General features: G+C 40.6%; 1 protein-coding gene across 6 annotated transcripts in view; it reads right to left on the bottom strand.

Annotated features, from left to right (window-relative positions):
• Positions 1–20,727, bottom strand: part of atp2b3.S (ATPase, Ca++ transporting, plasma membrane 3 S homeolog) — a 120,891-nt gene that overhangs the window by 59,396 nt on the left and 40,768 nt on the right. For all 6 annotated transcript variants that reach the window (XM_041575122.1, XM_041575119.1, XM_041575121.1 and 3 more), the window contains exons 2-3: positions 10,325–10,547; positions 9,926–10,239 (exon numbers count right to left, since the gene is read on the bottom strand). In XM_041575122.1, coding sequence (XP_041431056.1) covers positions 9,926–10,127 — 202 coding nt within the window. In that variant the 5' untranslated portion in view covers positions 10,128–10,239; positions 10,325–10,547. The remainder of the gene's footprint in view (positions 1–9,925; positions 10,240–10,324; positions 10,548–20,727) is intronic.

The raw sequence follows: 20,727 nt of genomic DNA, 5'->3' as shown, positions 1-20,727 counted from the left end.
AAGTTGGAGGGGTGCCAGGCACATATCTCTTCTGCCACCTTCCCCTAGTTTTGAAACCTTGCTTCCTCCTACCTGCAGCAGCAATTCCTGGGTGCAAGCAATCCATGCATGCGCACGCAGGCTTCTTGGGCGCATGCGCTCCTTCGTGCATGTGTGCGCTTGTTTGTGCTAGCACATGAGGAGGGGGCAACATAGTTGGCCGGGTCCAATCACAGTGGTATTTCCCAACAATGAGCGTTTCTCTAAGTGTATGGCCACCTCAATGGTTTCAGAGAGCCGATGGTGTCACTTCAGTGCTGCATGGGATTCTTTTGATGGATGTCTGCTGCACCTATTGAAGGAATACGCTGTGGGCATTACCACCACGTTCAGGTACCATTACCTACTGCAATGGTGGCAACTGGCAGATTTTCCTAATTTGGAAAACCAAGCAGGTAGTTTTGTCCACCTAATGGACCCGTCAGAGCGCAAAATGACCAAGTCTTTCTTTATTATGAAAGATATTGTTTCAGATATCTCTTCCCATAGAAGGAGTATGACAATAGAGGTAAAAACTGTATAAAACGGCTACATCTAGCCAGATTTTTGTCGATCAGTTTGTTTAGCACTCATTTGGAGATGCCAAGGAGGACGCGGAGGCTTAGAAATCTGTGAAAATCAGTACTAAAAAAAGAAAACACTTACACGCACACTTTTAATTTGCACTTGTATTCTGCTTGTCTTTTTCCTCCTTCACACCTCTGGAGACTTACTGTGAATACAGCTCTGTCTGTGAAGATGTTCTCGGGAAATATGCGGGCATCTGCTTTTAGTTATTGCCACGGACTCTTAAAAATATCTTTTTTTTTGCTCTGTCCACATTTTAGATTCATATTATTATATAGGAATGGGACCTTTTATCTAGAATGCTCAGGACTTGGGGCTTTCTGGATAATTGATCTTTCTATAATCTCATACCTTAAATCTACTAAAAAATCATATAAACATTAAATAAACCCAATAGGGTGGTTTTGCTTCCAATTGTTATCAGAGAGCTGATCTGAACTGCATGTGCAGCTTCTCTGTGAGGACAGACCCACCAACTTCTGTGTGAACAGTAACTTGGTTGCTTTATAGAACTTCTTCTTTAAGTAACAAGCACTGGAACAATCTCTGCTAACACCATTAATGATTAACTAGCTCTTAGTTGGGATCAAGTACAAGGTTCTGTTTTATTATTACAGATAAAAGATTTTTAAAAATTTGGATAAAATGGAACCTATGGGAGATGGGCATTCCTTAATTCGAAACTTTCTGTATAACAGGTTTCTGAATAATGGATCCCATACCTGTACAACTATTATACCACGCCAGGTGGCTATGGCTTAACAAAAAGTAGGCTAGCTATTTCCCACGTGTGCTTTGGGCTACTTTTCAAGCCCATGACAACAGCCATTTAGCAGGGAAGATCTGTGTCTTCCAAGATGCCCCACCAACTCCCCATCTTCTTCTCTGCTGATTCACTGCACATGTCTCTGTCGCTTACTGAGCTTAGGGACCGACTCCCAATATAATATGATAAAAGTCATGATACAGGGCTAATTAGTCATTCAGATTCACGTTGCCTGGCAGCTCCGATCAGCCCTGTAGCATCAGCTTCTACAACAGAAGAACTTTCTGCTCGATAATTTCTGACAACTACTGAGTTTAGCTTAACTCAACAGCTGCACAGAGCACACTGAGCATGTGCAGTGCTGCTGACACTCAAAAGATGCCCCAACAAGATTCAAGATCAGGAACTGCTGGAGGTACTGCTGGTAATTGCTGTTATAGGGCTGCTGAACCTCTGGGCTGGTACATTAAAGTGATACTGACACTAAAAATGTTCTTTTCAAAATATTAATCTGCATTAAAATGTACCTATAGGTCATGTTAGTTCTGCTTTTGTAAGTAATTGTCACTTGATGTTAATAAACCTGACTGTTTTTCCAACCTGACTGTCCCTTCTTAACCTGTCAGTTAGAGTTTCTAATGCTAACGGACTACTGCAGCACAAATATGGCAGCCCCCTCATAGAGGAACAGGGTAGTAAGAAAGGTAATGGAAAAGCATCAGGCAAAATTATAAATAGCATTCAAAGACAATGTTATGATAGATACTAAAAAGTTATTTTCTGATGTCAGTATCTCTTTAAGTTCTGTGTATGAAATACAGCATTTTTAACCATATTGTTTTTTAAGCCTTAGTTCTCCTTTACTTTTTAACTTTCCCATATGTAGGCTGAGCTAAACTGCCAATTTGGCCCCTGAAAAATATTCCCCATAAACAGTGGTGTAACAATGCCATTTTGGGCCCCCCTGCAAAAAAATCTTCAGAGGGGCCTGGTGCACATTTACTCCAGAGTCTCCCTCACCTGCCCACCAGCTTGTGGCCGCCGCTTCCCATCTGCTCTCATCAGGTAAGAGAAGAAAGCAGCTGGGGAGGGGGAATTTTAAGACTATAGAAGATGCAGACCCTGCTGTCCAGACCTCTCTGTCCCTCGCGCCCCCCTGTGGGGTCTGCTTCCTTTATAGTTATTCCACTGCCCATTCCTTTTTTTATTATTATATAGCCACGGAATCAAGTAAATGGTTCTCTTTATTTATGAGGCTACAAGACTAATGTTTTAAACCAGCCGTAAGTAATCTGAGATCTATTTTCCAATCACGCGCATTGCTTAAGCAACTGATTGTTCATTTACGTCTAGCACCCACTTGCTTTGTTCCATTTGTTACCCTTTCATCTGGCTCCATTCGTGGGAAGCGTCAGGCCAGTAGTTCTGGCGACTGTGCTCTGAGTGTACAACATATAACCGCCGTCAGTGGGCATGAAATGCTGCAAGACAGGCTTTTTAATGCTAATGATTTAGAATGACATTTTCTAGGTAGTTATTTTCTGCAGTCATTCTGCGTATGAACATTGGGTACTAACTGTACTGCACGTAAATGGATTTAGACCAAATTACAAAATATTGCTTGAAAAAAATTATTTATTTTGGGATGCACCTACTCTGTGGTTACATTTTTTTGGATACAGAAGAATCACTGTGCTTTTTACAAGGCTGCGATTTGGCTCCATTGTTAGTATTTAGCCCAATTGAATAGTAATCATTGCTGCCATGTGAGTCACATTGGAGCAGATTATCAAAATCTGAGACCAAATAAGAACTCAACTTTCACATTTTGATAACTTTGTCCCATTGTGTTATTGAGCATCCTTACATTTTATAATACAACTAAGAATTCGAACCTTGTGCTTTAAATATCACGGCAGAGCTGGGATAGAGCAGAATTGTGGGCTGGCACACATAGGGGGACACAGACTAGTGATTGGGGAGGGCTCAGACTGAAAGCCAGTTAAGATGCGATTTTGGAAGAATAATCAAATGCCCTTCTAGATACTCCAGGGTCTCATCTGGGGTAATCATAAAAGAATGAGGCAAACTGGAGACCAAAGGGTCCTCCAAAGCAATTGACCCCCAGGGCCCTCTCTGCCACCAACCATCCCTTCCTGCCATCATGAAAGGGTAGTTAACCAATTTATTTTTAGCCATATACACACAATGTTCATTGCTTCAGGCGATAAGCCACCCTTCTTGTGAATCATGAGGAATAGAGTGTTGGATCAGCTTCGTATCTGAAATCGTCCGAATTCAGGAGTGATTTGCGAAAAAATTCAGGAAAATTGTACAATTAAAATAGCCAGAAAAAAAATCGGATTTTTAGAAATAAGGCTGAAATCTTCTTATTGGAAATAAGCTTGGTTTTCACCATTCAATAAACATGCCCCAAAAGATTATTCCCAGTAGATAAATATATATATATATATATATATATATATATATATATATATATATATATATATATATATATATATATATATATATATATTCCTGACCATTCTAAAGATCCCTTTACATCTGTAGATGAGATAAAAGATGCGGGGGCTTAGATGTTTGGGCAGTTATGTTTTGATGGATCAAGCTCAAAAATGTCTTCATACAGTATTTCTGTACAAGTATTTGTTTGTAGTGCGCTCCTCTTCACTTCTCTAGAGTGCACACAACAGCTCTGCATTTTTCAGGCGTAGAACAGATTTGAGTCCACATAGATTGCAGCTAACTTGGGAATAAAGATATACACACAAGGAAGCTGCTGAGCATCTTAAGCATTCCACTTCATGTTTTCAGCATCCTTTCATATGGAACATCTTTCCCTCCTGCAAGCTTATGCATGATTCATTCTCCACTACAGACATGTTCTTGGCTTCAAGTCATTCATAAAGCTGGTCAGTCAACCAAACACAGGAACAAAATGCATGGATTTAAGCCAGATACGATTTCATATACTGAATATACTGTGTTATGTTATGTTTTTTAATTTCTACCACATCTTTAAGCTCATAGGTAAAGCCTGCCGCATCACTGTAATTCTAGTAATCAGAAGAGACCATTATCATTCCATTTTAGTTCATTTTTATAAGCTATATGTCACAGACAAAATGGAGTAATTTACGACCTCTCTGTTAGTATTTACAAAGGGACTCCTAACAACCCCCTAATATGGGCATCACTTATATGCACATGCTAAAGAGCAGCAGAAGTCTCAGGCCACAAAAGAGCACTGTCCTTATGACACACATTCTGGACAGGGCTTTCGCCCCCTGACACTGCACTTTGCAGCAGAGTATTTAATGCGCAGGCCACAGCTGAACCAGGAGAAAAAGTGCTTTCTGAATGAGCACTATGGGGCGCTCTGGCATCTCTTAGCACTCTGAATCAATGGAAGATGACCCCTACATACTTAATATTTAATTTTCTCCCCCCAACCTCTGTCTCTTCCCCCTCCACCCCAAACATTTACCTTGCGCCACCATGCCCTAAGATCCTATATCTTAGCCCTACCTTTCACTTCTCCTCATTGTCCCTCTTCTTCACTCTCCTTGTTTTTTTTATCTTATGTTTTTTTCTAAATATCTCCCTTACCCTTCCTACTCTATTTTTTTCTTTATCTTCTACTCTTTTCTAAAAATGTTTTGACTCCTTGGAGTAAGAAACTTTATATTAAGGGGTCATTTATGTCTGCAAGCGCAACTACATTTAAACTAAAGCTTAACTAAAAAAGTAGATGCAGATGTTGTTCATTATGTTTTGTGCTTCTGTTCCAGTCAAAGGCAACCATAGCCCTTTAGCAGGGAAGATCTGTGTCTCCAAAGATGCCCCAGTAGCTTCTTTTCTGCTGATTCACGTAACTAGAGGGGGCGGGCCCTGGCGCAGGACGCGCAGCCGTGCCCCCGCCCCCCTCCGTACACCCGGAACTGGCCAGGAATAAGAGGCGCAAAACGGTGCGCGGACTGCCGGGGGGCCCGCTCGCACCCCCTGCTCCCCCGGTAGTTCCGCCACTGCATAGAATAGAATAGAATAGATGAGTAATAGATGAGTAATTAATACATATAATTACTACATGGCAGCACAGAAACCAGTGTAATTAGCTTCAGAATGTAATAATCAACCCTGTAGCATCAGCATTTATCACAGGCCAACTTCATTTTCTGCTTGATAATTTGCAACAACCCCTAAACTTAGCTTCTCAACAGCTGCTCAGAGCACACTGGGCATGTCAGTGTCGCATACAATTTCCAAGATGCTGACCCCCTGTGACAAGTTTGAAATCCTGGATCATTTCTGCTATTAAGAAGATGAAACGTTAGGCTGGTGCAATAAGTTCAGTATATGAAATATGGCATTTTTAGCCATATTAATTTCTAAGCTTTAGTTCTCCTTTAGTTCTCCATTTTTTTAAAAAAAATTGAGTATGCAACCGCTGACTTCCTCCTGTTCCACAATTGAGTGCCGCTGTGCCTATAGAAGCAGAAAAATCCTGCAGTAGCAGTAGGAAATGATCCCTTAATATCCTCAGTGTGGGAGTGACATGTTTGACCAGGAGGGGTCCAGTTACTTTTGGCTATATAATACAGATGGAATTGGCGGCTGCCTATGTCTCTCCTTACCAAGCTGGCATTTGTGGGGCCAAAACAAATTTAATTTCCTGAATATAATGCAATTGGGGTTCAGCCAGATAAAAGTTGGAATGGGTGCAAAATCCTGTCCACCTGTGCTCTGTCAGGTCTACTCAGACCCTATACAATGTGATCTTTGACATAGGTAGACAAAGCAGGTATTAAAATACATTCCTGTTGTAGATTATAACTGACCAGTGGACCACATACATTTATGAAGGCAGGCTACAACTAGGATTCCATTGAATGCTTCTCATTACAAGATTTTATTTATCCTTGTTACTGTACAGTGAAAAGTTTTATGCTTTAGACAAGGTTGCACATAAATATTTAGCTGTTGTGAATGTGCGGTCCTCACGCATCATTTTTATGTACATAAGTTGACTAAATGATAAAAATAAAATTATAATCATCGTTCTGTGGTTTCCTGGCTGTTCTTTACAAAGTTAAATATTAAAAATGTCAGCTGCCCTGGTGGGCATTCATAGATTTCCCTGCATTCCGCAACAAGAGGCTGTCAACAATCCCAGACCTCCCTCTAGCTTTTAGAACACAAGGCCAGTAGAGGAAACGGCTTTGCTGGAGAGAAGTGCAATAAGACATCATCTAGCGGCTTCTTGTCTGCTTCTCATTGCAAGTAACAGGGGAAGACCCACGTTTTTGCCATACATGTTATTATAATTGACGGCGCTATTCTCACATAGACTTGCTAAACTTCCTGAAATCACAGCAAATAAAGAAGCACTACCTATAACAGAAACCATTTTCCCCCTGTACATCCCTGAGGGAAAAATGTATTCTCTTTGTTAATGATCTTCGAAATACAGAGAGACTTTTGCTTTGGCCTAACTAGTAGCAGAAAACTGTAACTGTGTGGTGTTGGGAAGGATGAGTTATGTCCTTTTCTGTCTTTTACCCATGAGCCACATTCAGATGTAAAAAGAAATATGGAGAAAAGCAAGCATGTTCCTGGGTACCAAACAATAAGTATTGTAATTGGCTATTTGGTAGCCCCTATGTGGACTGACAGCCTGCAGGAGGCTCTGTTTGGAAGAACACCTGGTTCTTGCCTCTAATCTAGGATTCCAAAAATAAGCCCCTGCTTTAAAGCTAATGGGAGCAACATCTTATGGGCTGGTGAGTGACATTTTGCTCATGAACTACTGGTTGGTGATCACTGGTCTAGGTATATGTCGTTCTACTTTCTGTCCATTATAGTTGCTTTCCAATCATTAATGTAGCCGAAAAAGAACTATGGGCAATCTACCTTGATTGCTTGCCTAGCTAGGGTATAGATGCAGATGGAGCAAACCATATTAGACGATTTATCTCAAAGAGCTAGGCGTGTCTCACTCATCTATCTATCTATCTATCTATCTATCTATCTATCTATCTATCTATCTATCTACAGTATCTATCTACAGTATCTATCTATCTATCTATCTATCTATCTATCTATCTATCTATCTATCTATCTATCTATCTATCTATCTATCTATCTATCTATCTAACTCCATGTGTCAGAAGCTTTATTATCAATGCAGTCTACCCAGGTAAGTGAAGATTTGAACCTTTTGTCATGACTATAATGACCATTGCCTGTTTGACATTAAAATTAGTCTTTTAAATAACAAGGGAGATATCATTGTATAAGTAATAAAGGTGGTGCAAGTGTACAAACCATGAGTAGGTTATAAGGTGGCCATACACGTACAGATATTCGGTGTGTGTCTGGTAGGAGACAAGTTGACCGATATTGGTCGTCAAGATGGAAAATCTGGGGCCCGAGCACTGGCCAAGGTTTTCTGATGAATCGTCACATAGAGGTTGAATTCTATTGTTTCTACCTGCTTATCTGACGATTCAGCTCTTAACATTTGTAATGAAAATACACAATGTTTCCTGTGACCATTGGTTGCAGGGATGGTTAAAAAGAACCGCACACTGTGCATGTGGTTAAAAACAATTTTACTTCCTTATTTGTGTGACAAAAAGTCACGTGATTTGAAGGATTCAGATTTGGTTCAGCCAGACACTGGCCGATGCCATTGAATCCTGGATTCTGTGCAGATGAGATTCAGTACATCCCTACTACATACAGTCATATGAAAAAGTTTGAGAACCCCTCTCAGCCTGCATAATAATTTACTCCACTTTCAACAATAAAAGATAACAGTAACATGTCTTTCATTTCCAAGGAAAATCTGAGTACTGGCGTGTTTTCTGAACAAAGATTTTTGGTGAAGCAGTATTCAATTGTATGAAATTAATCAAATGTGAAAAACCGGATGTGCAAAAATTGGGGTACCCTTGTAATTTTGCTAATTTGAATGCATGTAACTGCTCAATACTGATTACTGGCAACACCAAATTGGTTGGATTGGCTCGTTAAGCCTTGTACTTCATAGGCAGGTGTGTCCAATTGCTGTAAAATCCAGGTATGGCAGGCCAAGAAAAATATAGGAGCGGCATATGCATAGGATTGTGAAAATAGTTACAGACAACCCAAAGATCACCTCCAAAGACCTGCAAGAACTTACTGCAGATGGTGTATCTGTACATCGTTCTACAATTCAACACAATTTGCACAAAGAACATCTGCCTGGCAGGGTGATGAGAAAGAAGCCCTTTCTGCACTCACGCAAACACAGAGTCGCTTGTTGTATGGAAAAACTAATTTAGACAAGCCACAGTCATTTTGGAACAAAGTGCTTTGGACTGATAAGACAAAAATCTAGTTATTTGGTCATAACAAAAATCGCTTTGCATCGTGGAAGAAGAACACCCCATTCCAAGAAAAACACCTGCTACCTACTGTCAAATTTGGTGGTGGCCCCATCATGCTGTGGAGCTGTGTGGCTAGTTCAGGGACTGGGGCCCTTGTTAAAGTCCAGGGTCTGATGAATTCAACCCAATATCAACAAATTCTTCAGGATAATGTTCAAGCATCAGTCACAAAATTGAAGTTATGCAGGGGTTAGATATTCCAACAAGACAATGAACCTAAACACACTTTGAAATCTATAAAGGCATTTATGCATATGCAGAAGGAGTAGTACAATATTCTGTATTGGCTGTCACAGTCCCCTGACTTGAATATCATTGAAAATCTGTGGGATGATTTGAAGCAGGCTGTCCATGCTTGGCAGCCATCAAATTTAACTGAACTGTCGAGATTTTGTATGAAGGAATGGTCAAAAATACCACAATCCAGAATCCAGACACTCATCAAAGGCTATAGGAGGCATCTAGAGGCTGTTACATTTGCAAAAGGAGGCTCAACTAAGTATTGATGTAATATCTCTGTTGGGGTGCTCAAATGTATGTACCTTTCTAATTTTGTTATGGTGCATGTTGCATATTTTATGTTAATCTAATAAACTTTATGTCACTGCTGAAATACTACTGTTTCAAGTAAAAGGAAGTTGCTCAGCCAATGATAAAAAAAATTCCAATGAATTAAGAGGGGTTGCCAAACTTTTTCATATGACTGCAGTCACCACTTTGGGGCATCATATTTAATGAAACTTTTGGGGCAGACTTACCTGACATCCATATTTTTAAAATCTTGGTGTTACTGTGCCATATGATTTGGTGACTTCTTAGTCAGCATGTTCCTCTGAGCACTTTTGCAATTTAAATTCCTTTTTAATAGTGATATTACTGGTTTTAGACTGCTATTGACTTGCTTTCAAGTCAACATATCTCTTGCAACCAGGGTTGCTAAGACTTTGTAGGTAATTGGTATAACCACATAGTTAAAGTTGTGCCTTCATATGGTCATGGGAATGGTCACTAATTTTTCACAAAAGGGTGCAAGCTATCCATGACATTCTTTAGAATAATGATTTGTAGAAAGTTAGTGAACATAATAAAAAGAGGTAGTTACCTTCAGTGGGGGAAGTTTTCAGTCTCCTGCACAGGCCATTTACATCACTGTAACTATCCTGTATTTTCTGAATGGCCTCAGCTCCTCGCAACTCCATGAGAGAGCGTAGCTCCTGCAAAGTGCAACCAAACCCTCCAGCATGGTTCTGCTCCCGCCGCTGGTTCTTTGGGTAAAAATCCACTGAACTGTTTAAGTCTCCCATCGTGACTGGTTTGTATTTGCTGCCAAGGGCGTATGTCTGATTTTAGTTTTATTAACTAACGGCCACAGTAGTAAGGCTTGATATAAGTGGGAGTGCCGGACAGAGGATAGACCTATTGAAAGACAAAAAGTTGAACAATGAATCATGCTGTAGATAGTGACTCTTTCATTCCCATTCTTCACTTCTTAAGGACCTACCTGCTTAGGATTTTGTCATTATCAACATTATAATGCAACTATCACCGGAGAGTTCATTCATGAATGCAGCCACATTTAACAGTCACAGGCACAACTGCGAGTCCAAACTGAGTGAGGGGGCCAATCCATGGACAATGTTTGGTTTATCAGTTTCAGCAGCCACCTGTTCGTCAGACCCAGTCAGGGGCAAGCACACCTTGTATCGCCACTGCACTGAGAAAACCTAGTATTCAGAAAACAATTGAAAAAAATACATAAGTAAACCTCGCACACATAAAAAAGATACATCAAATATATCCTTATAATAAGTGGCTTAGTGATGTCATTTATAACTGGTGCTCAATGGTGTCCCTTTTGACATCACTTTTGAATACAGCTTCTATGCATAACTGTCTTTCACACATCCAAGCTTTTTTTGAGGCTGCCTCCTTAATCAACCTGTTGTCAGTAGAAACTTTCATTAATGGGGAACTATCACGAAAATGAAAATGTTATATAAGCTTAAGCATACTGAAATAAAAAGTTTTCTAAATATAATCAATTTCTGAAATAATCAAGTTTATCTCCAGTGTCCCTCTCTTAGCATATGTTTCTCTTCATTCTGTCTTCAGGAGTTGGGCATTAGAAATTAATTTACAGTTAAATCCAATATGTCTTATGGGCGGGTGGTCCATTTGCCTAGAAGATGTATTAGAGCTCACTCTATTAATTATTTTAATCATGATATCATGTCTCTCTACATGCAGGATTTGTGCAAAAGACAGTTATTTTGTTTGTACTGGAATCAGTTATTTGAATGAGTTCTAATACATATTCCATAGACTCCATTTCAATCAAATAATTCACATTTTTAGAAATTATTTACATTTTCTCTTTTATAATAAAACTAACTTGAACTGGATTCAAGATGGATTTCCAGAAATGTCAAGAAAAGCAAATAAATGTTACCACCAAATTCCACCTCCTTCAGCTAAATCATAACACCCATGCACTGCTTCATTCCCTCCCCAGAGAGACCCACCCTACTTCCTTCTGCCTTAAACAGTCATATGATGCATTGTCAATGATTCATATATATCATACAATTGGTATATGCTCTAAACAGCTCTATATGCTCTACACTGGCACCAGAGCTGGGCCAAGCCAGCCAGGTACCCTAGGCAACATGGCTGGCCGTGGCGCCGGTTGAGTGCACGCTCCCGTGGGCAATATGGAGCGCGCTCTTGTGCGCATGTGCAAAATGGAGCATGCGCAGAAGTGCAATAAACTTAAGTAATAGCAGCATATGGGGAGAGAAGGGGTCGGCGACAGAGAAGGTGCCTGGCGCCCCCCCAACTTTGCGCCCTAGGCATGTGCCTACTCTGCCTACCCCTAGTTCCGGCCCTGACTGGTACCGAGCTCCCCATGTACGTGATTAGGATAGTAACCCTTCCTGATGACAGACTGTGCAAATGAACAGTAACAGTGTCAAATAACACTAATGACTGGTTTATAAAGTACTCTCTATTGAACCTCAAGGTGCTGTATGGACCACTTTGTGCATATAACAGAGGAAGCAAAGAGATTATGTTTTAACACTGGAATATTTCTGGCTAAACAAACGTCACCTCCAAAGCATCTAGGAAAACGACACGTGTTTTCCCACTGGCGGTTTGCATCATTGCAGATGGGAAAGAATTTTCAGGAGAGTTTTTTGGCAACAAATCTCCCCATCTGCCATTATCCTAAACTGTAGACTATTTATTCATGGATTTGAATACTTTATAGCTTTAAAATTCTGATATATAGTGATCTGCATAATTAATAACTGCCTTCCCGATTAAGTTAAGGTCATTTGTACTGCAGATGATGAGCGCTGATGTGTTTCCTTGATGGATCAATCCTTATGCATACATATAAATATTTATATATTTTGTGGGATTGAATCTCTTCAGTTTGGGAGCCCCAGTTGTTTGTGTACAGTTTCTAGACTGTTTGATGTGCTAATTTATGTTTGCTCATGTTCTTTATTCAGCTGAAAATGTAGCTAGGTCAAGCATTTTGCTTTTGGGTCAGCACTTAACAGCATGGCGATATTTAAAAGTATGTACTGCCTTTTCAGTGAGTGAAATGAGATTGTACAACTGTACCAGAATATGGCTTGGCAGGCCCTGACTAGAACCAACAAACTCTTGTTTCCTACAGTCCTCTGTAAACCCTATTAGACTGGTTCATCTGATTTTAAATTTCCATTTACTGGGTCTGGTAGGTCTTGGAATGACATAATCATGTGACTCCCTCATGTTGGGTATGTACAGTAACTGAGGCCCTCATGGTGGGTATGTGCAGTTACTGGGGCCCACACTACTTTCAGCATGGCATGAATGTCCGCTTTTTGCACCTGTTATTTTATCTTTGTGTGTCCCAGTGTTCCTAGCATGTGTAAGATGGCTATCTTTCTGATTCAAAGCATGTTCAGATCAAGGGAAGACAAGTAGTATATCCAATATTTTTTTTTAATTTATTTATTTATTATTAAATATGTCTATTGGTTGTGAGGATCCCAAAAATCTGTGGGTTTATTATATTCTTTCATTAATTTATTTGAAGGACAAAACATTAGACAATTCGTTCTATTCTGGTGCCAGTGTCTGTGCAGCTGGATGAAAAATTCCTGTAACTCATATTTGAGGAATTTTAAGACAGATATTATGCAAATCTGCCAAAAGCATGTGTCTGTATATATCCTCCACCAAAAAAACTTCCCACTCATTTACTGAACCATGTAGACATTATGGAAATCATCATATGGTTATTGCTGGTGGCTTTCTCTGTTTATGGGACCAAAATGATGGTCTCCTTAACAAGTATCTGATTAAAGAATTAGATATCAATGAGGAAGGGTTGATGAAAACTCCATTTGGCAAGTTCCACATTGGAGCATGACTGCAGCATGACAGCCCCCCAATTGAACCATTCAATGACCAAAGGGGCCAAATGACCAGGTCCAACACGTGGTGACCTCTTCAAATGCTTAAACCAACCTTTTCATGTAAGTGAGCACACATCTGATCTTGTGTCATAGTAAAGATTACATGTATCTTCTCATTAAGGAGAAGAAGCAGGGAGCCCATTTAAGCATAGCCTTGTTTATGGTCCCCCGGGGACAACTCAAGTTATATTGATGGACCAAGGATATTCAGGTTCTCTTAAATCATGTTTTGATTGTAATATCATGACCAATATCCTGCATGTAATAAAAAAGCTGTATGCGTGCACTGGTTATCTTGGATTGCATAGTGTAACCTATCAAATATGTTGCCTTTAAAGCCTAAAAGTTTCTGTTATAATTCCATTGCTCATAATCCTATAATTTAAGGTATGCCTATATCTATCTGATGATTAAGCACCACATTGTTTTCATACTGTAGAGCAGAAATAGTAATTATCATGCACCATTTTAATTGAATCATTCTGCTTTAATGCTGCTCATTATTAATTTAAGCGTTGCATTTAAAAGCATCTAGTGTACATGTTCTCTTTGGTTTTTCACAATTAAAATGGGCTTGATATTCATTTTTAAACCCAGATTTTTGACAGCATAAGTGCAAAGTAAAGCTCAACCAACTAAACCACAGATGAAATTATAATGGTGGAAGCATAGACAATAGAGTTTATATTTCATTGCTTTGCTTTAGCCTCTTGTCCAACCTATTGCACCAGATGTGCATGAAATGTGCCAGGAACTAAAAGGTTAAGAAGTAAGCATCTTTACACTGGCCACATATAACAGAGTAGTAGGACAATCATACTGTACATCAGATTTCTGTAATATGCTCCAAGAAATAGCCTGGGCTCTTCCAGAACTTTATTGCACCCCTTTGTGCTCTTGCACTTCTTTACCCTGTGTTAGTAAAAGTGCTGGCAAATTTCATGCCTATCTGGTGCAATAAAGCTTAGGGAAGAGTACCTGACCCCTGCTGAAATCAGACAGTGCTGTATTCATTGTGGAGGCCATGCCCCCCCCCCCAAACTCTACGCATTGTTTTCCCCACTGAGAGAAAAACCACCATTTTCAAAGGATTCTTCTGGATTCCTCTGGATCCACCATGGTTTGGGCATGAGTCTTGCCTATTCCCCCTTATGATGGCCCTACAAAGAGGACACATGCAGACTCAATGGAAGAGTACCTCACTTTTAGCTCAATGCAATCCTTACCCAATGGGATTTTTTCAGCCCTTCTCAGTGATGGCTGAACTAACCTTGATCAGACAACCATTTGGTAGGCTATTGTTTGCTCAAGAGTGGCCAACACTTGTATGGCTAACTTTAATAGTTTATTAAGCAAAACACAACTCACAACATATTACAAAACAAGAAGCATTTTAAGAATACTTCTATATAAACCAGTGTCTGTTAATCCCTTATGCAAAGCCTAGTGGGTTTCAACAAAATCCATATATATATATATATATATATATATATATATATATATATATATATATATATATATATATATATATTAATGTGTTATTTATTATAGACACTAGCTTTCAGCAAAATACAAAATCTCAATGCCCTGTGGTCACATGAGTAAAATGAATGCAAGCAAAACCCATAACTGTACGTATGTTACTAATAGCCTAGTATTTATAATGAATTGCATATGTTTTTACAGATTATTATGCTTGATGATTCTCGTGCTTAGAGAATGGACATTAATTGCTCGGATCCAGTAGTAAAATCCAAACCCTAGATTTTTACGTTCTTAAAATACATCTGCTATATTAGACAGAAGAATATCTTGGGAAGCCCACAGACCCACATGAGGGGCAAGAGGGGGGTATATTTGTATCATAATAATGACATCTAGAGGGTTATTTATTAAAGTCTGAATGCTTAAAATTCAAAAAATTTTAGGTTTTTTTTACTATAAAATCCAAATTTTTAGTGGAAAACGAAACATTTTTAAGATTTATTATACCCCAAGGCTGCAAAAAGTCAGAATCTGAAAATACGCCATCTCAGACCTGCCGAAAAAGTCAGAAAAAATCTTTTCAATTTGGGAAAAAAATCAGAAAAAATTGTATGATTTGGGTTTTTTGCTTGATTTTATCGAGTTTTTCCTTGATTAAATCCCCGATTAAATCAAGCTTTTTTAATAATAAATAAGATGAAATTGTGGATTCTACTTTGGTCGGACTTAAATTAAATAATCAGAAAAAATCGGATTTTGATAAATAACTCCCACAATGTCTAAAAGTCAGAGGCAGATTTCACTGTTCTGGGTGTGTAGTCAGTTTAGGTGATCATTACCTAAAGACTGCCGCCCCAATCTGGCAGGCTGAGACTGCAGCAGAACCCCCAGGGTACATACTAAAAGTTATGCTTAGAACAGGGGAATGCCTATGCTGGCATAGAGATATAAGAAAACTCTATTTAAACATGAAATCAAGTCATGCCTTTCCACTCTAAACATAAATGAATAACAGCTTCCTGCTATTAACATCTCTTATGTTTTCCCATGTGATAAGGATCTGGCCAAACCCAGTTTCCATCAAGCAAAAGGATGCAAGGACATTAGATGCAAAGGCAGAGATGGCAACAGAGTGGAGCTCATTAATATTGCAGGGACACCATCACTGCAGCTGCTGTACTCCCGAGTTCCGACCGTCTATGATCTCTGCTGTCACCAAAACGTTTGCTTACTCTCAACTCAACAGAAACAGATTTGAGGAACCTCCAGCTGTCCAGTCTTTCCCTGCCCTGAAGCTCAATGACCGCAACAAAAGAGGATCAGCAGTGTACATATGCCCTGTCTCTTCTCTCTCGCTGAAAGAGAATTTATGTAATGTCACACCATGTTGTGGAATGTAACAGCATCACTTTGGCAATCCTGTCCGCATTTGAATTCTCAAGTAACACAACACCTCCTGTTATTGTTACCGTATTGCACAAAACATCTATTCTAAAGCATAGGGATGCCATTGTAGTATGCACTATTCACTGAGCATAATCTGTCAAGGACAAATGGAATCTAGGAATTTAAAGGATTGTTAACTATAGATATAGAGATATAAGCACATTGCTGTATGCTCATTTTCATATCCATGCTGAAATTCATTTACAGAGAAAGATATTTTTATTGGGGCTGGAAAAAGGGTATGGCTGTAAGCACCCAAAGCTTCAATTAGGTTTGCTTTGGCAATGTTGCCAAATTAGCTCATTTTGACTTGGCTGAATCTGGTTGATCAAAATGGGGGACCCCTTGAGAGAGGACTACATCAACATGTTGATGTGGTCCTCATCCAGTGGGATTAGATGTCAGGATGATCTTTGGACAGTTATCGGTCAACAAAATAAACATAGAAACCTGTACATTTTGACACTATCTTTTTTTTTTTTTTAATTTCTTTATTTTCAGTTTTCCAACAAGGGTACAGAAAGAAAAAAAAAAAAAGGGAAATGACAAGGGTGATAAAATTACACTTACATGTATCCACGCAAATGGTTTATATAATGCATTTACAACATTTCGCTCCATTTATTCGTCTTTTAATCCATCCTTATAAGGTCTTTCATATATCTATGCCAGGGAGACCATATTTTCCAATATTTCTGACTAGTATTGTGGTATATGTGGGTTAACTCCTCTAATAGGCTTATTTCTTTTACAGCTCTCAACCAATCCTCGTATGACGGGGGTTTTTCAGATTTCCAATTCCTCGGAATTAACGACTTTGCGGTCTGCGCTAATTGAAAGGTAAGGGGGTCTTCTAGCATTGTATGTTTCTCTTTATTCAGATTAAATAATATCAGTGTACTGTCCCCCCTCTGCATTCTAAACCCGGTAATTTTATATATACTTTCCAGTACCTGACTCCAAAAAACATCCAATAATGGGCACGAAACCCATATATGTATATGATTCCCTACCCCTTCTTTACATCTCCAGCATATATCTGATGTTTGTGGGAACATTTTATTGATTTTACTAGGAGTATAGTGCCATTTTGTTATCAGTTTATATATAGCTTCTTGCGTTTTTGAAACCTTCGTCATTCTGTTGTTATACTTTAATATCTTAACCCACTCTTGCTCTGTAATTGTTATTCCCAATTCCTTCTCCCATTCTCGGCTGAGTGAGGAGAAATTATATTCTTCTCGTGTTGTTAAGATATTATAAATTTTTGAAAGGGGTTTCTCAATCTCCCCTTCCATCTCCATCACCTGTTCCCATTGGGTTAGAGGTCTTTCCCAATTATACTTATCTAACTTACTGATATAATGTGAAAGTTGGTTATATCGCCATTGGTCTCCCAAATGGGGCCCCCACCGTTCTTGTATTTCAGGAAGTGAGTCCATCTTTCCCGATCTAATAAATTCTCTCATTCTGGTCAATTTTATGTCTCTTCTCTAGGGATGTAGCGAACGTCGGAAAAAAAGTTCGCGAACATATTCGCGAACTTGCGTCAAAAATGCGAACGGTTCGCGAACGTCGCGAACCCCATAGACTTCAATGGGAAGGCGAATTTTAAAAGCTAGAAAAGACATTTCTGCCCAGAAAAATGATTTTAAAGTTGTTTAAAGGGTGCAACGACCTGGACAGTGCCATGCCAGAGGGGGATCAAGGGCAAAAATGTTTCTAAAAAATCCATTGTTGACACAGCGCTGCGTTTTGTGCTGTAAAGGGCAGAAATCACACTACATTTCTAAACCTGTGTAATAAAATGCTTTAAAACGTCCGGCGTCTACATGCCAATCAAGTCGTGTAAAGGTTACAGCCTGTTCACACGCAAAGACGAAACGCGGTGCTTACTGCAACGCAAAAAGACGCAAAGAGCTTTAATGAATGATACCGTCAAGTGAGCAAATAATAGTTTTTAATTACTAGTTGCTTCTCACCTCCAGGATGTTCGTCCTGTTGGTGGCAATATTTCTGTAGTGGTGTGTTTAGCAGTCACCGTGCTTGTGCGCACGTGCACGGTCAGGCAGAGGTAATTCAATGTACAGTGAAGTGAACCAAAAAACACTGATTCTGCAGTGTGGGCCCAGTTTTGGTCTACTTTATTGATCACCTGCGGTGACCATAAAAGATGCGATTTTGCCACTGTTGCAGAACCCTGAAAAATTAGGCATGTGTACTTTCCTGAAAAATTATGTTTTTTTTGGTCGCAGCCACTGAAGCACAGAGGCCAGAAAAAATATGCCATATAAATGCTGAAAATATTCATTTATTTTTGTCGCAGCCACTGAAGCACAGAGGCCGAAACAATATGCCATATAAATGCTGAAAATATTCATTTTTTTGTCACAGCCACTGAAGCACAGGGGCCAGAAAAAATATGCCATATAAATGCTGAAAATATTCTGTTTTTTTTGGTCGCAGCCACTGAAGCACAGAGGCCAGAAAAACTCAGGATTTACCTGGATTCAAATTAAACCAGTAGGGTTTGCACCCTAGTTTGTAACGGTGGTGGAGGGAGGAGGACGCTAAAGGACAGCTGTATGTGGAGTCAGAATCAGAAACTCAGAACAAGTCTTCCGGCGTGCAGTAACCCTCCGAGATCCACCCCTCATTCATTTTAATAAAGGTCAGGTAATCCACACTTTTGTGACCTAGGCGAGTTCTCTTCTCAGTTACAATCCCTCCTGCTGCACTGAAGGTCCTTTCTGAGAGGACACTTGAGGCGGGGCAAGACAAGAGGTTCATGGCAAATTGTGACAGCTCTGGCCACAGATCAAGCCTGCGCACCCAGTAGTCCAGGGGTTCATCGCTCCTCAGAGTGTCGATATCTGCAGTTAATGCCAGGTAGTCCGCTACCTGCCGGTCGAGGCGTTCTTTGAGGGTGGATCCAGAAGGGTTCTGCCGCTGCCTTGGACAAAAAAACATTTGCATGTCTGACGTTACAGAGTGGCCAAAGTGCTTTGTCCTTGCAGGTGCACTCGTGGCAGGATTACTGGCACCTCTGCCCCTGGAATGTTGATGAGTTCCTGAAGTGACATCACCCTTAAAAGCATTGTACAACATGTTTTGCAGGCTGGTTTGTAAATGCAGCATCCTTTCAGACTTGTGGTATGTTGGTAACATTTCTGCCACTTTATGCTTGTACCGAGGGTCTAGTAGAGTCGCGACCCAGTACAGGTCCTTCTCCTTAAGCCTCTTGATACGGGGGTCCTTCAACAGGCATGACAGCATGAAAGACCCCATTCTCACAAGGTTGGATGCAGAGGTATCCATCTCTGCTTCCTCGTTATCAAGGACTGCATCATCCACGGTCTCCTCCCCCCAGCCACGTACAAGACCAGGGGTCCCCAAAAGGTCACCACTAGCCCCCTGGGAAGCCTGCTCCTGTTGGTCCTCCTCCTCCACAAAGCCACCTTCCTCCTCTGACTCCACTTCTGACACCTCTCCCTGCGTTGCAGCAGGTGCCTGGGTTCGTTCTGGTGATTCCGACCAGAAATCGTGCGCTTCCTGCTCCTCGTCACGCTGGTCTACAGCCTCATCTGTCACTCGTCGCACGGCACGCTCCAGGAAGAAAGCAAAGGGTATTAGGTCGCTGATGGTGCCTTCGGTGCGACTGACCATATTTGTAACCTCTTCAAAAGGGCGCATGAGCCTGCAGGCATCGCGCATAAGCACCCAGTAACGGGGGAAAAAAATCCCCAGCTCTGCAGATCCAGTCCTACCACCCAGTTCAAACAGGTATTCGTTGACGGCTCTTTGTTGTTGCAGCAGACGTTCCAACATGATGAGCGTTGAATTCCAGCGAGTCTGGCTGTCGCAAATCAAACGCCTGACTGGCATGTTGTACCGCTGCTGAATGTCAGCAAGGCGTGCCATGGCTGTATAGGAACGTCTGAAATGGGCCGACACCTTCCTGGACTGCCTGAGAACGTCCTGGAATCCTGGGTACTTTGAGACAAAACGTTGTACTATTAAATTCAGAACATGTGCCATGCAGGGCACATGTGTTAAATTGCCCAGTCTCAGTGCTGCCAACAGATTGCTTCCATTGTCACACACCACTTTTCCGATCTTCAGTTGGTGTGGGGTCAGCCACCGATCGGCCTGTGACTGCAGAGATGACAGGAGTACAGATCCGGTATGGTTTTTGCTTTCCAGGCACGTCATCCCCAAGACAGCATGACAACGGCGTACCTGGCACGTCGAATAGCCTAGGGGGAGCTGGGGGTGCACAGGTGTGGAGGAGGAGGACCCAGCAGCAGAGGACGAAGAAGAGGAAGAAGACGAGGTAGAGAGCGAAGGAGGAGTAGAGGTGGTGGCAGAACCGCGTGCAATCCGTGGCGGTGACACCAACTCCACTGTCGTTGTTGAGCCACACATTTCCTGCTTCCCAGTCATGACCAAGTTCACCCAGTGGGCAGTGTAGGTGACATACCTGCCCTGACCATGCTTGGAG

This window comes from Xenopus laevis, chromosome 8S, assembly GCF_017654675.1.
Source record: "Xenopus laevis strain J_2021 chromosome 8S, Xenopus_laevis_v10.1, whole genome shotgun sequence".
Taxonomy (NCBI): Eukaryota; Metazoa; Chordata; class Amphibia; order Anura; family Pipidae; genus Xenopus; species Xenopus laevis.
This window is presented reverse-complemented; position numbering and strand designations above follow the sequence as displayed.